General features: G+C 42.0%; 1 protein-coding gene across 2 annotated transcripts in view; it reads left to right on the forward strand.

Moving 5' to 3' along the window:
- LOC139416723 (uncharacterized) overlaps window positions 1-17,110 on the forward strand; it is a 44,154-nt gene that overhangs the window by 12,874 nt on the left and 14,170 nt on the right. The window contains exons 2-3 of one of the 2 annotated variants that reach the window (XM_071165719.1): window positions 8,335-8,463; window positions 13,161-13,289. In XM_071165719.1, the coding sequence (XP_071021820.1) occupies window positions 8,335-8,463; window positions 13,161-13,289 (258 nt within the window). The remainder of the gene's footprint in view (window positions 1-8,334; window positions 8,464-13,160; window positions 13,290-17,110) is intronic. The other variant, XM_071165720.1, reaches the window with a different exon arrangement.

The following is a 17,110-nucleotide window of genomic DNA, read 5'->3' on the forward strand; positions in this document are numbered from 1 at the left end:
TTGTCAGCTCCATCAGGGGAGTTTCAGTGTTGTGTCAGCTACAACATGTGATTTTCAGTTTTGTCAGCTCCAACAGGTGTGTTTCAGTGTTGAAAGCTCCGTCAGGGGTTTCAGTGTCGTATCAGCTCCAATAGGGGAGTTTTAGTGTTGTCAGCTCCAACAGGGGAGTTTCAGTGTTGTCAGCTCCAACAGGGGATTTTCAGTGTTGTCAGCTCCAACAGGGGTGTTTTAGAGGAGAATAGCCTATGTGTTTATGAATGTACCTACATTGAGTGGTAGCTCATCGTTAGGATGACCTGAGATTTACAAATAATATTTACTCCTTGTGACTTTCCTGGAACTCTCGATTTAAAAATGACTGCGTACAGTCGTGAAATACATAACATACTTCCAGGAATAGCACTTATTTATGGATGTGTAGATACTTGATATATGTACAGTGTGACTTTCTATAGTATGTCAAGTCAATGACCTCACCCAGGGATTATAACCAGCTCCCCTCAGAAAATATAACCATGAAGTCAACCATCTCCTCTCCACTCATCAACCCAACAGAATTACCCACATCTCTGTAGCGTGTCAGTTAGGTCTGTGGCTGTCCCACAGAGATCCTATTAAATCACGATTCTATATAGATTCTATATGTAATTCTATGGGTTGTCTTCTCATTTGGTCATAGAACGTTACTACTTACTATGGTATCATGTGCTGTTGATGGGTCCAACCACAGCCAAGCTATAGAAGCAGCATTTCAGCTGTCACGCACTACCAGGCCCGTCACATCCCATCCACACTGCAGCCCATGATTTAGTGGCCTATGGCGGTCGTGCCTCCCCACCACAATGTGATACAGGCTAAAACACCCAGAGTAGCATTGGCTGGGGAAGACTTAGGGTACTGGGGGTACTGAGGCCTCATACAGGGTAGGAGCTGTATTTGACTGGTGCCCAGCCTCCATGCTCCAAAGCACCCAAAACACTCCTGGAGGAAAGAAGCCCCTGTGTGGAGTATGGGCGTGTGTTTGGGCTGAAAGCAGGCTCGTGTGGTGGCCTGACACGGTAGTGTAGTGAGGGATATCAGAGGGGATTGGCTTTGCTGGGGGGGTGGTTGAGATTTCTCACTCAGCTCAGCTCAGCTCTCTGTGTGTGTGTGTGTGTGTGTGTGTGTGTGTGTGTGTGTGTGTGTGTGTGTGTGTGTGTGTGTGTGTGTGTGTGTGTGTGTGTGTGTGTGTGTGTGTGTGTGTGTGTGTGTGTGTGTGTGTGCGCGCGCGAAGCATCACATAAAGTGTAAACCACCGTCATGCTGCCCAGGCTAGGGGTGATGCTATGCAGAGGTAGGCCAGATTGGATGTGTGTGTAGACAGGGGAGCACATTAATAGCATGATTAATACCATCAGAGTTAAAAAGCCCTCCTATTATCACTGCCCAAGGAAGCACTTGACTGTATAACCTGCTGGAGTAGAGAGAGAGGTCCAACAATCAGAAAATATACATTCTGTAAGCATCTCATTGCAAGACCATACATTTGTATTTTGTTAGTGCATTCAAGGACATGTGTACAGTACAGTATGCTTGCAGACGTGAAAATACGTTTTTACATCTTGAACATGTGAGTGAGAAGAACATGCGAGTAAGAAGGTGTCAACATGAGAAGGCCTACATATGAGGTGAGTGATGGGGTAGGGGGGTTTGATTGCTAGATCTTGGAAGTTTAGCTGTGCATTCTTATTCACAATTACTGTATCAATAAACGTGTCATCTCAGGGCCAAAGTGAGTTAGCTAGGGTCTTTTAATAACATGTAAACATTGAGGAATTATGCCCAGCTAAGCCAATTAAAATATATGACGTGCTCTGCATAATGTCGAATGCCTTGGTTGGCGCTGCCACTTGCTGTCAAGATAAAGTGCACTGCAGGAGGGAAGTGTAGCACATTTTACAGGACTTAGTGTGCAGCTCTGGAGACACACTATCATGGTGGCCACTTGGCAGCTATTAATCATTGGAAATATTGAGGTAACGCTTCAAACTTGTTAATAATGCTTGCTAGCTAACATCCATACAAAGACGTTGGCTGTGCGTTCATCCATAAAAAGAGGTTGGCTAACATCCTCTCATCTGTGGTTTGCAGTATGTTAAAATGTAAAATGCATCATCACAATAGAAGAAAAGGGAAGTTAACATCCACTAGAATGGGTGGATGGTTTGTGGTGATTTGATAAATAATGTGTTGTGGTGTGCTCATGAGCGTCGTGATTATGCCGTAGCGTTGGGAAGATAATTGTTCCAGTTATAGGGCTTTACAAACCACATTTGTTTCCACATCAGGCAGTGTTTAAACCATAGAAATAGAAGAAATAGAAAGGGCGTCTCCATTCAAGTCAATGATGGCATAATGGGTGGGCTGGCAGCCATTTTGAGTAAGAGTGGAAGTAAAAGCAGTGTACCCTTCAATCTGTGCTGTGATTTTTTGAGTTAACTGACATTACAAAAAAATACATTCCATTGCATGAGCCACATCAGTTAACATCATTTGAATGAACATTCTACATTACAATGGCAATCCAGCACAGTCCCAGTCAGTTTTAGATATTATAAACTGGGTGGTTTGAGCCCTGAATGCTGATTGGCTGACAGCCATGGTATATCAGACCTTATACCATGGGTATGACAGAATATTTATTTTTACTGCTCTAATTTCGTTGGTAACCAGTTTATAATAGCAATAAGGCACCTTGAGTGTTTGTGGTATATGGCCAATATACTACAGCTAAGGGTTGTGTCCAGGCACTCTGCGATACGTTTTGCATAAGAACAGCCCTTAGTCGTGGTATATTGGCCATATACCACACCCCCTATTGCCTTATTGCTTAATTATACCATGGCATTGTTGAATACTCATTTCGGATTGGCTTGAAGGGCATTCTAGAGAATGCAATATTTCCCTAACTGCGTGGTATAATTCAATGGCTATGAAGTTCATTCTTACATGTTCTATTTTTAATCTGCTTTTGAAAGAAAAAGTCGAATTGAAAACATTATTGGCATTGTTGAATTCAATTTTCATAATAGCAAGCTAGCATAATACTTTGGCAAGCAAGTCTGTTTGGAGAGGTCGCTAAACTGAACACATTCCCACTGATAGGAGGCTGGGAGCTGGAGCTGTGAAAACTCGAGCAGACAACTAACACATCAAATCCAGGTGCTGAAAATTAGGGACTTGCAGATTCACAGAGTGGATTACATCTCTAGAGAGCAAAGAATTTGACATGGCAGTGCATTCTAAAAATCCAACCCCAGGTTACAGAGGTCATAGCGTAGAAGACAAATAATCTCTTGTCTGTGTAGATTGGGGAAAATCTCCTTCAGGCACATCTTCTCCCAATGCCTGCATGTCTCACAGTAATGACTGTTTGCATACTTGGAGTATCATAGATATATTGTAATAGAGTATGCTTATGTTCATGTTCATTAGTTACACAGTGGGATTTTGTTTGTTTCTACTGACTCAACATGACACAAAAGTCATAAAACTAGTTTTTCATGACTGCATCATGACGTAAACAGCAACCTGTCTCTTTTCCATGGTCCCAAACTACAGTATTTACCACTCATCTGTTGCAACCAGGCTTCAAATTTCTTTGGGATAGGGGGCTGTATTTTGAGGTCCGGATGAAAATGCCCAAAGTAAGCTGCCTGCCACTCAGGCCCAGAACCTAGGATATAAATATAATTGGTAGATTTGGATAGAAAACACTCTAAAGTTTCTAAAACTGTTACAATAATGTCTGTGAGTATAACAGAACTGAAATGGCAGGCAAAACCCAGAGGACAAACCATACCCCCCAAAAAATGTTTCATCCTACCACTGATTTCAATGGCTGGCACTTTTATAATAGCAGTTTCTAGGGCTTCCTCTAGATGTCAACAATCTTTAGAAAGAGTTTCAGGCTGGTTTTTGGAAATATGAGCCAGAAATTGTAGTTTTTCTAGGTGGCTCCCATTTTGTCTGTAGTGTTTCCAAGCACCTGAATGAGAGCGCTTGAATGAGAGCGCTTGAATGAGAGCGCTTGAATGAGTGCGCGTTCTTTGGTATTTTTCTCAGGTAAAGACAATAACGATTCTCCTTCTTAAATTGTATCGTTTATTTGTGTATTATGGTACCTAAGGTTTGATTATAAATGTTGATTGACTTATTTGGATAAGTTTATTGGTAACGTTTGGGATTCATTTTGAATGCATTTTGAAGGAGGGAAACCGAGTGGATTATTGATTGAAGCGCGCCAGCTAAACTGAGTTTTTATGGATATAACGAAGGACTTTATCGAACAAAAGGACCATTTGTAATGTAACTAGGACCTTTTGGAGTGCCAACAGAAGAAGATCTTCAAAGGCAAGGCATATATTATATCGCTATTTCTGACTTTCGTGTCGCAACTCCCTGGTTGAAAATGATTTGTTATGCATTTGTGTGCTGGGCGCTGTCCTCAGATAATCGCATGGTTTGCTTTCTCCGTAAAGCCTTTTTGAAATCTGACACGGCGGCTGGATTAACAACAAGTTAAGCTTTATTTTTCTGTATTGCACTTGTGATTTCATGAAAGTTTAATATTTATAGTAATTTAATTTAAATTTGGCGCGCTGCAATTTCACCGGAAGTTGTCGAAATGGGACGTTTTAAGTTTTTAGAACCAAATAAACTGTGATCTGGGGGGGAAAAAAGCACGTCTGTTTGGTTACCAAGGCAACTGCTGTAGCTATCTAGATCGTGAACTTGCTAGCTACTTCAGTGAATGTCGTCTCATTTCTATCTGCAATAATTAATTTTAAAGCTGTGGTATAAAAAAGTATAATCAACGAGGGGCAGTGCATTCTCTGGAAAATAATGCACGACGTGGAAGGTGTGGAGTGGAACTAACCTCTCACGGAACGCATTTGCGGCGAAAACAACCTGTTCACGGTTCACAGCAAAAACGTTATCTTGTTCAAACGCAATTCTCACCTGCGTATTTTAGTCAACTACATTGTAAGAAAAGTCCAACAAGTCTAAAGATGACGTTTCAACATTGCCTTCTCCCAATCGTTTTCACTACTTAGAAAAAAGTTATATTGTAGGGCTTCCCTCATGTCCCTTTCCATGACGGTGCTATCAGCCACATGAATGAGTGCTAGCTAGCTAACTACTGGAACATTATAAGCTAGCCAAAACCAGCAACACAAACAAACGTTAAATACAGCCACAAGAAGTTAGTGGATTGAACATTACAGTGGTCGTTTAGACCCCTCGACTTTTTCCACATTTTGTTATGTTACAGCTTTATTCTAAAAGATTAGATTGTTTTTTTGTAATTAACACACAATACCCCATAATAACAAAGCAAAAACAGATTTTTTGAAATGTTTTATAAAATGAAAACGGAAACATCACATTTATATAGGTAGACCTTATAGTTAGTAAGTTTCATTGTTAAAGCAACTTTGGCAGTGATGACAGTACTGAGTCTTAGGTATAATGCTAAAAGCTTGGCACACCTGTATTTGGGGAGTTTCTCCCATTTCTATCTGCATATTCTCTCAAGCTCTGTCAGGTTGGATGGGTGTTGCTGCAAATGAATATACCACAAGTGGACTCCAAACAAGTTGTAGAAACATCTCAAGGATGATCAATAGAAACAGGATGCATCTGAGCTCAATTTCAAGTCTCATAGCAAAGGGTCTGAATACTTATATAATACTAAAGGTATTTCTGTTTTTATTATTTTCAAAAGTTTCTAAACCTGTTTTTTCTTGGTCATGGGGTATTCTGTGTAGATTAATGAGGAAAATGTTTAATTTAATACATTTTAAAATAAGGCTGTAACGTAACAACATTTGGAAAAAGTCAAGGGCTCTGAATACTTTCTGAATGCACTGTATATCCTAGCATGACCTTGTTGGGTAAAGACTGACTTAAATAGATTGACAGTGACTCACTCCTCTGTTTCATCACGCTCACCACCAGGTCTGAGTCACACCAAACGTTGGGCATTACAAACACCAAGAAACTTCAATTGCTCCACCTCCACACTTAACGCTACCCCATAAATCACTCCTTTTACTGTGCCCTGTTCCTATGAGCAAAGCAAGAAACAGATCTTGACCCAAGTTGTGTGACACGGAGCGCCTGCTCCCTCTGGTCAGAAGAAACACAAACGAATATCACAGGTCCAGTACAGGTTACCTTCCCTGATTCAACTGCACCCAACTCCTTTCTCCCCCACCCTGAAACCACAAATGGATCTGCCAAAAGGCAAGGATCCATTTTCTCCAAAAATGTCACTCCTTCTGGATTAATCTTCATCATGACCATGCCCATCAATGCAAGGCTCGTACAACGAGCTCCTCACAACAGCTTCTACCCCTTCCGTTTCACCTCCAGAACTCGAACTAGCGTCCGGTTCACTCTGTTTCAACTTGACACCAATCTTCCTGGACATATCCTCTCCCTTGTTATTGCTAGCTTCAACATATTCAAACCTCCGCCTCCCTCAGTCTTTTCAACCTTCCCTCTCTTTCCCTCCAATCTTCCTCCCTTAACCAACTTTCCAAGCCAAAATCTCTTTTTAAGCCTCCTTAAGAGACATGTTAAGCCCTGTGCTCCACGTTCAAATTATCAACATTTTCAGGGCTCTTATCGCAGGTTCTATTTCCCTATGTGGGAGCATTAGGAACCAGGTCAGGATTTTTATGTGGGAGCATGTACATTGAACAACACAGCAGCTTATCGGCATGTTTTGTGATTTCTGTATAACAAAAAACAATGCTGGGTCTTTACTGGGGGTTAATTGGAAATAATGTTTGTTTTCCCCAATGGGCGTGGTCGAGGGGAATTCCTTATTATTACGTGAATATCAACTCTTGAGTATCAGTTGATAGAACATTCCAAAATACCACTCAAATTATTGCATAACAATACCAGGCAGCCATTCCGAGTGTACCCATGAGTTTACCAGTCAAATTGCCAGGGTTAGAGTTTCCAAGCACATTCTATTCATACTATTTCTATGGTTTAAACTTAACTTGCACTGTAAAGTCAGTGACAGTTAGCCATACAAAGATTATTTTTAAATGCGTTTTGCCAAACATTGTTTTGGCACCTTTTAGGGTTATTACCATAGATAAGTATGTGAATACTACATGACATAGGAGTTTACATCTTTCAGCCAGTGCACAGAAAACAGTGGTTATGCTCATGTACTGCACCATATCTCAGTAAACCTGCTTTGACAACTTATACACCCTGAGATAAACACAGTAGTGAGACAATGGGTCGTTGAAGCTGTGTTAGAGAAAAGGATCACGTCAGTCTTTGTGTCAGTGTAACCCAGATGAGGGGTATTAACGTTTGTGTAGCAGGGCCAGTCCTAGCCGACATTCTGGAACCTTGGTGATAATGAGTTTGGACTCCGGGAATACTGGGCTCTAGAATCCCAGCTCAAACACTGTAGCACATCTGCCCAACCAGTTATCTTTGAAAATGTCCACTCTGGCCCCAATAGCAAGTGCACATCCAATATAGCAAGTGTAGAGTCCAATAACAACATCAAAACATAATAAATATATATCATTGACCCCATTAACTCACATGGATGAAACATTTCTTACAGTTTCACTTGACTTTATCAACATCTAGTCTTCCGTTGCACTACCTGCAGGGCAACCTGATCTGACTTCAGAAATGTGATCTTTCCCGAAGGATTGGTGTAGATTCAGGGGTCGTGACTTTGGAGAGCGTGGTTTATTTGTGCAGGCCGTAGAGTGGGTAACACACACTTCAGCCATTAATTATCTAGGGTGACTGAAAAAAACAGGCCGAATTGGTTCATCGTCAGGGGGCTTGGGGGGGCTGGGGCACAGGGTGTCGGTCATAGGTGCCCTCCACCCCCGAACCACAGTCACACAAACACACCACCCATGCGCCAAAACTCATCCCACAGATTAGCCTTCTGGATACCTACAGCCAGGCTACAACAGTAATTTACCATAGGTGTGTTTTAGAATATAGTTTATAGAGAGTGCAGAGCTACTGTCTGAAAGGAGAGGAACACTAAATAAAGTTTGAGCGCTCCCTACAGTGGAAGAGTTAGTACAATCTGGCTCTAGCCTATGTGAAGCCAAACCAGTCTTGATTTGTCCGTTTCATTGATTGTTTGACATGCTTTACAATCATTACAGGATATAAAGGCCTTGCACTAACATTGCAAGGTAAGGTTGCATTAAGGATGCGAGGTAAGCTCTGAACAGTGGGGCAGTATCAGGTCTACTGTATTGATTCATTTTTATTTCTCTCTCTCAGATGGAGTTCAAGCAGTTGACCCCACTGATTCCTCTGCTGCACCTGATACGGTTATCACAGATGCCCCCAGCTCTGTTGCAGATAATGCATCAGTACTCGAAGATGCACCCTCCAACCCTACAGTCAGAAGTAAGACATTAATAACATCCCTGTCCAAAGTCCAGATCAAAGCTGAAGTCAGTAGTTATGATATGGAGGATCAGGAGATGACAACAGGTCGTCATGATTTGAGATTGGCCCTAATTACACAATTACAATTAGTACCTTACATGGCAACTGAATGTAAGGTACAGTATAACAGTAGTACCTTTTCATTAGCCATCGGTCACTCATCTATAAGTGAATTACATCACACCCATTCATAACATTTATAACACCAGCAGACCTATAGTGCTCAGTTCAAACTATCACCATGCTCTGATGGTTTAGGAGTCCCAGCCCTCACTGACGACACCGTAAGTACTGATAGTCCTTTTCATTTCTATTCTTCCTTTTCTCTCTAGTTTTTAAAATGTTATTCTGAACTATATACTAATTATGTTGATAAACTGTTGATAAAACCAAACACGACCCACCCCCAACAACAATCTTCCTCCCAAATTACATAAGTATTCAGACCCTTTACTTAGTACCTTGTTGAAGCACAGCGATGACATGCTTCTTAGGCATGATGCTAAAAGCTTGGCACACCTTTGGGGAGTTTCCCATTCTTCTCTGCAGATCCTCTCAAGCTCTGTCAGGTTGGATGGGGAGGTTCCCATTCTTCTCTGCAGATCCTCTCAAGCTCTGTCAGGTTGGATGGGGAGGTTCCCATTCCTCTCTGCAAATCCTCTCAAGCTCTGTCAGGTTGGATGGGGAGGTTCCCATTCTTCTCTGCAGATCCTCTCAAGCTCTGTCAGGTTGGATGGGGAGGTTCCCATTCTTCTCTGCAGATCCTCTCAAGCTCTGTCAGGTTGGATGGGGAGGTTCCCATTCTTATCTGCAGATCCTCTCAAGCTCTGTCAGGTTGGATGGGGAGGTTCCCATTCTTATCTGCAGATCCTCTCAAGCTCTGTCAGGTTGGATGGGGAGTGTTGCTGTAATTTAATTTACCACAGGTGGACTCCAATCAAGTTGTAGAAACATCTCAAGAATAATCAATGGAAACAGGATGCATCTGAGCTCAATTTCAAGTCTCATAGCAAAGGGTCTGAATATGTAAATAAGGTATTTCTGTTTGTTTTTTTATACATTTGCAACAGTTTCTTAAAACCTGTTTTTACTTAGTCATTGTGGAGTATTCTGTGTAGATTGATGAGGAAAATGTTTTATTTAATACATTTTACAATAAGGCTGTAACGTAACAACATTTGGAAAAAGTCAAGGGCTCTGAATACTTTACAAATACACTGTACATCCTAACATGACCTTGTCGGGTAAAGACTGACTTAAAAGGACTGACAGGGACTCCTCTGTTTCACCACGCTCACCATCGGGTTTGCATCGCACCAAACGTTGGGCAGTACAAACACCAAGAAACTTCAATTGTTCCACCTCCACATTTGACGCTACACCATAAATCACTCCTTTCCCTGATTCAACTGCACCCAACTCCTTTCTCCCCCACCCTGAAGCCACAAATGGATCCGCCAAAAGGCAAGGATCCACTTTCTCCAAAAATGTCACTCCTTCTGGATCAAACGTATCTTTATCATAACCATGCTCATCAATGTAAAGCTCGTTCTCCGAGCTCCTCACAACACCTTCTACCCCTTCCATTTCACTTCTAGAACTCGAACTGGCATCCGGCTCAGTCTGTTTATACCCCAACCAGAAGCAATGGATTACAGGCAACATTTACACAGCGGGACTCTAACCCGGAAGCTTATATAAGAAATACCGCTATGCCCTCCGATTAACCATCAAACAGGCAAAGTGTCATTATAAGACTAAGATCGAATTGTACTACACCGGCTCTGACATTCGTCTTATGGCCCCTGCCACGGGCCCCTGCCAAGGGCTTGCTAATTATTACAGACTATAAAGGGAAGCACAACCGCGAGCTGCCCAGTGAAACGAGCCTACCAAACGAGCTAAATCACTTCTATGCTCGTTTTGAGGCAAGCAACACTGAGGCATGCATGGGAGCAACACTGAGGCATGCATGAGAGCATCAGCTGTTCCGGACGACTGGGTGATCACGCTCTCCGTAGCCGACGTGAGTAAGAACTTTAAGCAGGTCAACATTCACAAGGCTGCAGGGCCAGATGGATTACCAGGACGTGTGCTCCGGGCATGTGCTGACCAACTGGCAGATGTCTTCTCTAACATTTCAACATGTTCCTGATTGAGTCTGTAATACCAACATGTTTCAAGCAGACCACCATAGTCCCTGTGCCCAAGAACACGAAGGCAACCTGCCTAAATGACTACAGACCCGTAGCACTCACGCCCGTAGCCATGAAGTGCTTTGAAAAGCTGGTAATGGCTCACATCAACACCATTATCCCAGAAACCCTAGACCCACTCCAATTTCAATACCGCCCAAACAGATCCACAGATGATGCAATCTATATTGCACTCCACACTGCCCTTTCCCACCTGGACAAAAGGAACACCTATGCGAGATTGTCATTCATTGACTACAGCTCAGCATTCAACACCATAGTACCCTCAAAGCTTATCGCTAAGCTAAGGCTCCTGGGACTTAAACACCTCCCTCTGCAACTGGATCCTGGACTTCCTGACGGGCCGCCCCCAGGTGGTGAGGGTAAGTAGCAACACATCTGCCACGCTGATCCTCAACACTGGAGCCTCCCAGGGGAGCGTGCTCAGTCCCCTCCTGTACTCCCTGTTCACCCACGACTGCATGGGCAGGCACGACTCCAACACCATCATTAAATTTGCAGACGACACAACAGTGGTAGGCCTGATCACCGACAACGACGAGACAGCCTACAGGGAGGAGGTCAGAGACCTGACCGGGTGGTGCCAGAATAACAACCTATCCCTCAACGTAACCAAGTCTAAGGAGATGATTGTGGACTACAGGAAAAGGAGGACCGAGCACACCCCCCATTCTTATCGACGGGGCTGTTGTCAAATTGTCAAAGACCCCAACCACCCCAGACATAGACTGTTCTCACTACTACCGCATGGCAAGCGGTACCGGAGAGCCAAGTCTAGGGCAAAAAGGCTTCTCAACAGTTTTTACCCCCAAGCCATAAGGCTCCTGAACAGGTAATCACATGGCTACCCGGACTTTTTGCATCATGTGCCCCCCCTCTTTTACGCTGCTGCTACTCTCTGTTTATCATATATGCATAGGCACTTTAACAAGATCTACATGTACATACTACCTCAATTGGGCCGACCAACCAGTGCTCCCACACATTGGCTTACCGGGCTATCTGCATTGTGTCCCGCCACCCACCACCTGCCAACCCCTCTTTTACAATACTGCTACTCTCTGTTTATCATATATGCATAGTCACTTTAACCATATCTACATGTACATACTACCTCAATCAGCCCGACTAACCGGTGCCTGTATGTAGCCTCGCTACTGTTATAGCCTCGCTACTGTATATAGCCTCGCTACTGTTATTTTTCACTGTCTTTTTACTGTTGTTTTCATTTCTTAACTTACCTATTGTTCACCTAATACCTTTTTTGCACTGTTGGTTAGAGCCTGTAAGTAAGCATTTCACTGTATGGTCTACACCTGCTGTATTCAGCGCACGTGACAAATAAACATTAATTTGATTTTAAATTGACACCAATCTTCCTGGACATACCCTCTCCCTTGTTATTGCTGGCTTCAACATATTCAAACCTCCACCTCTCTCAGTCTTTTCAACCTTCCCTCTCTTTCCCTCCAATCTTCCTCTCTTAACCAATTACCCGACTCCTGCAAATTTTCAGATTTTCCTTGCCAAAATCTCTTTTTAAGCCTCCTTAAGAGACATGTTAAGCCCTGTGCTCCACGTTCAAATTATCAACATTTTCAGGGCTCTTCTCGCAGGTTCTATTTCCCTATGTGAGAGCATTAGGAACCGTAGGTCAGGATTTTAAACCTGGTTACATGTACATTGAACAACACAGCAGCTTATTGGCATGTTTTGTGATTTCTGTATAACAAAAAACCATTTTGGTTCTTTTCCACTGGGAATCAATGGGAAAGAATGTTTGTTTTCCCCAATGGGCGTGGTCGAGGGGAATTTCTTATTATTATGTGAATATCGAATCTTGAGTATCAGTTGATAGAACATTCCAAAATACCACGGAAAGTATTGCATAACAATACCAGGCAGCCATTCCGCGTGTACCCATGAGTTTACCAGTCAAATTGCCAGGGTTAGAGTTTCCAAGCACATTGGGGCACAGGGTGTCGGTCATAGGGGGCAGGCAGTGTCAACCTGCCCTCCACCTCCGAACCACAGTCACACAAACACACCACCCACGTGCCAAACTCATCCCACAGATTAGCCTTCTAGATACCTACAGCCAGGCTACAACAGTAATTTACCATAGGCGTGTTTTAGAATATAGTTTATAGAGAGTGCAGAGCTACTGTCTGAAAGGAGAGGAACACTAAATAAAGTTTGAGCGCTCCCTACAGTGGAAGAGTTAGTACAATTCTGGCTCTAGCCTATGTGAAGCCAAACCAGTCTTGATTTGTCCGTTTCATTGATTGTTGACATGCTTTACAATCATTACAGGATATAAAGGCCTTGCACTAACATTGCAAGGTAAATTAAGGATGCGAGGTAAGTTTGCATTAAGCTCTGAACAGTGGGGCAGTATCAGGTCTACTGTATTGATTCATTTTTATTTCTCTCTCTCAGATGGAGCTCAAACAGCTGACCCCACTGATCCCTCTGCTGCACCTGATACGGTTATCACAGATGCCCCCAGCTCTGTTGCAGATAATGCATCAGTACTCGAAGATGCACCCTCCAACCCTACAGTCAGAAGTAAGACATTAATAACATCCCTGTCCAAAGTCCAGATCAAAGCTGAAGTCAGTAGTTATGATATGGAGGATCAGGAGATGACAACAGGTCGTCATGATTTGAGATTGGCCCTAATTACACAATTACAATTAGTACCTTACATGGCAACTGAATGTAAGGTACAGTATAACAGTAGTACCTTTTCATTAGCCATCGGTCACTCATCTATAAGTGAATTACATCACACCCATTCATAACATTTATAACACCAGCAGACCTATAGTGCTCAGTTCAAACTATCACCCTGCTCTGATGGTTTAGGAGTCCCAACCCTCACTGACAACACCCAAAGTACTGATGGTCCTTTTAATTTCTATTCTTCCTTTTCTCTCTAGTTTTTAAAATGTTATTCTGAACTATATATTAATTATGTTGATAAACTGTTGATAAAACCAAACACGACCCACCCCCAACAACAATCTTCCTCCCAAATTAACTTTAATACACTTGACCATATATATGGTCACTTTCCTTTCACAACTGTCCAGTCTGTATTATTAAGTTGTTCTGACTGCCTGTCTAGTCTGTAATTATTATACTTTCCTGTCTGCCTGTCTAGTCTGTTATTATTATACTGTCCTGTATGCCTGTCTAGTCTGTTATTATTATACTGTCCTGTCTGCCTGTCTAGTCTGTTATTATTATACTGTCCTGTCTGCCTGTCCAGTCTGTTATTATGTTGTCCTGTCTACCTGTCTAGTCTGTTATTATTATACTGTCCTGTCTGCCTGTCTAGTCTGTTATTATTATGTTGTCCTGTCTGCCTGTCTAGTCTGTTATTATTATACTGTCCTGTCTGCCTGTCCAGTCTGTTATTATTATACTGTCCTGTCTGCCTGTCCAGTCTGTTATTATTATACTGTCCTGTCTGCCTGTCTAGTCTGTTATTATTATACTGTCATGTCTGCCTGTCTAGTCTGTTATTATTATACTGTCCTGTCTGCCTGTCCAGTCTGTTATTATTATACTGTCCTGTCTAACTGTCTAGTCTGTTATTATTATACTGTCCTGTCTGCCTGTCTAGTCTGTTATTATGTTGTCCTGTCTGCCTGTCCAGTCTGTTGTTATTATACTGTCCTGTCTACCTGTCTAGTCTGTTATTATTACACTGTCCTGTCTGCCTGTCTAGTCTGTTATTATTATACTGTCCTGTCTACCTGTCTAGTCTGTTATTATTATACTGTCCTGTCTACCTGTCTAGTCTGTTATTATACTGTCCTGTCCTGTCTGACTATCTAGTCTGTTATTGTGTTGTCCTGTCTGCCTGTCCAGTCTGTTATTATTATACTGTCCTGTCTACCTGTCTAGTCTGTTATTATTATACTGTCCTGTCTGCCTGTCTAGTCTGTTATTATTATATGTTCCTGTCTGCCTGTCTAGTCTGTTATTATTATACTGTCCTGTCTGCCTGTCCAGTCTGTTATTAATATACTGTCCTGTCTGCCTGTCTAGTCTGTTATTATGTTTTCCTGTCTGCCTGTCCAGTCTGTTATTATTATACTGTCCTGTCTGCCTGTCCAGTATGTCATTATGTTGTCCTGTGTGCCTGTCTAGTCTGTTATTATTATACTGTCCTGTCTGCCAGTCTAGTCTGTAATTATTATACTTTCCTGTCTGCCTGTCTAGTCTGTTATTATTATACTGTCCTGTCTGCATGTCCAGTCTGTTATTATTATACTGTCCTGTCTGCCTGTCTAGTCTGTTATTATGTTGTCCTCTCTGCCTGTCTAGTCTGTAGTTATTATACTGTCCTGTCTGCCTGTTATTATTATAATTTCCTGTCTGCCTGTCTAGTCTGTTATTATTATACTGTCCTGTCTGCCTGTCCAGTATGTTATTATTATACTGTCCTGTCTGCCTGTCTAGTCTGTTATTATTACACTTTCCTGTTTGCCTGTCCAGTCTGTTATTATTATACTGTCCTGTCTGCCTGTCTAGTCTGTTATTATTGTACTGTCCTGTCTGCCAGTCTAGTCTGTAATTATTATACTTTCCTGTCTGCCTGTCTAGTCTGTTATTATTATACTGTTCTGTCTGCCTGTCCAGTCTGTTATTATTATACTGTCCTGTCTGCCTGTCTAGTCTGTTATTATGTTGTCCTGTCTGCCTGTCTACTCTGTTATTATTATACTGTCCTGTCTACCTGTCCAGTCTGTAATTATTATACTGTCCTGTCTGCCTGTCCAGTCTGTAATTATTATACTGTCCTGTCTGCCTGTCCAGTCTGTTATTATTATACTGTCCTGTCTGCCTGTCTAGTCTGTTATTATGTTGTCCTGTCTGCCTGTCTAGTCTGTAGTTATTATACTGTCCTATCTGCCTGTCTAGTCTGTTAGTATTATACTTTCCTGTCTGCCTGTCTAGTCTGTTATTATTATTCTGTCCTGTCTGCTTGTCCAGTATGTTATTATTATACTGTCCTGTCTGCCTGTCTAGTCTGTTATTATTATACTTTCCTGTCTGCCTGTCCAGTCTGTAATTATTATACTGTCCTGTCTGCCTGTCCAATCTGTTATTATTATACTGTCCTGTCTGCCTGTCTAGTCTGTTATTATTATACTGTCTTGTCTGCCTGTCTAGTCTGTTATTATGTTGTCCTGTCTGCCTGTCCAGTCTGTTATTATTATACTGTCCTGTCTGCCTGTCCAGTCTGTTATTATTATACTGTCCTGTCTGCCTGTCTAGTCTGTTATTATGTTGTCCTGTCTGCCTGTCTAGTCTGTTATTATTATGTTGTCCTGTCTGCCTGTCTAGTCTGTTATTATTATACTGTCCTGTCTGCCTGTCTAGTCTGTTATTATTATACTGTCCTGTCTGCCTGTTCAGTCTGTTATTATTATACTGTCCTGTCTGCATGTCCAGTCTGTTATTATTATGTTGTGCTGTCTGCCTGTCCAGTATGTTATTATGTTGTCTTGTCTGCCTGTCTAGTCTGTTATTATTATACTGTCCTGCCTGCCTGTCTAGTCTGTTATTATTATACTGTCCTGTCTACCTGTCTAGTCTGTTATTATTATACTGTCCTGTCTGCCTGTCCAGTATGTTATTATTATACTGTCCTGTCTACCTGTCTAGTCTGTTATTATTATACTGTCCTGTCTGCCTGTCTAGTCTGTTATTATTATACTGTCCTGTCTGCCTGTCTAGTCTGTTATTATTATACTGTCCTGTCTACCTGTCCAGTCTGTTATTATTATACTGTCCTGTCTACCTGTCCAGTCTGTTATTATTATACTGTCCTGTCTACCTGTCTAGTCTGTTATTATTATACTGTCCTGTCTGCCTGTCTAGTCTGTTATTATGTTTTCCTGTCTGCCTGTCCAGTCTGTTATTATTTTACTGTCCTGTCTGCCTGTCCAGTCTGTTATTATTATGTTGTGCTGTCTGCCTGTCCAGTGTGTTATTATGTTGTCCTGTCTGCCTGTCTAGTCTGTTATTATGTTGTCCTGTCTGCCTGTCTAGTCTGTAGTTATTATACTGTCCTGTCTGCCTGTCTAGTCTGTTATTATTATACTTTCCTGTCTGCCTATCTAGTCTGTTATTATTATACTGTCCTGTCTGCTTGTCCAGTCTGTTATTATTATACTGTCCTGTCTGCCTGTCTAGTCTGGTATTATTATACTGTCCTGTCTACCTGTCTAGTCTGTTATTATTATACTGTCCTGTCTGACTGTCTAGTCTGTTATTATGTTTTCCTGTCTGCCTGTCCAGTCTGTTATTATTTTACTGTCCTGTCTGTTATTATTAAGTTGTGCTGTCTGCCTGTCCAGTATGTTATTATG

This window comes from Oncorhynchus clarkii, chromosome 9 (assembly GCF_045791955.1).
Source record: "Oncorhynchus clarkii lewisi isolate Uvic-CL-2024 chromosome 9, UVic_Ocla_1.0, whole genome shotgun sequence".
In the NCBI taxonomy this organism is placed as follows: domain Eukaryota; kingdom Metazoa; phylum Chordata; class Actinopteri; order Salmoniformes; family Salmonidae; genus Oncorhynchus; species Oncorhynchus clarkii.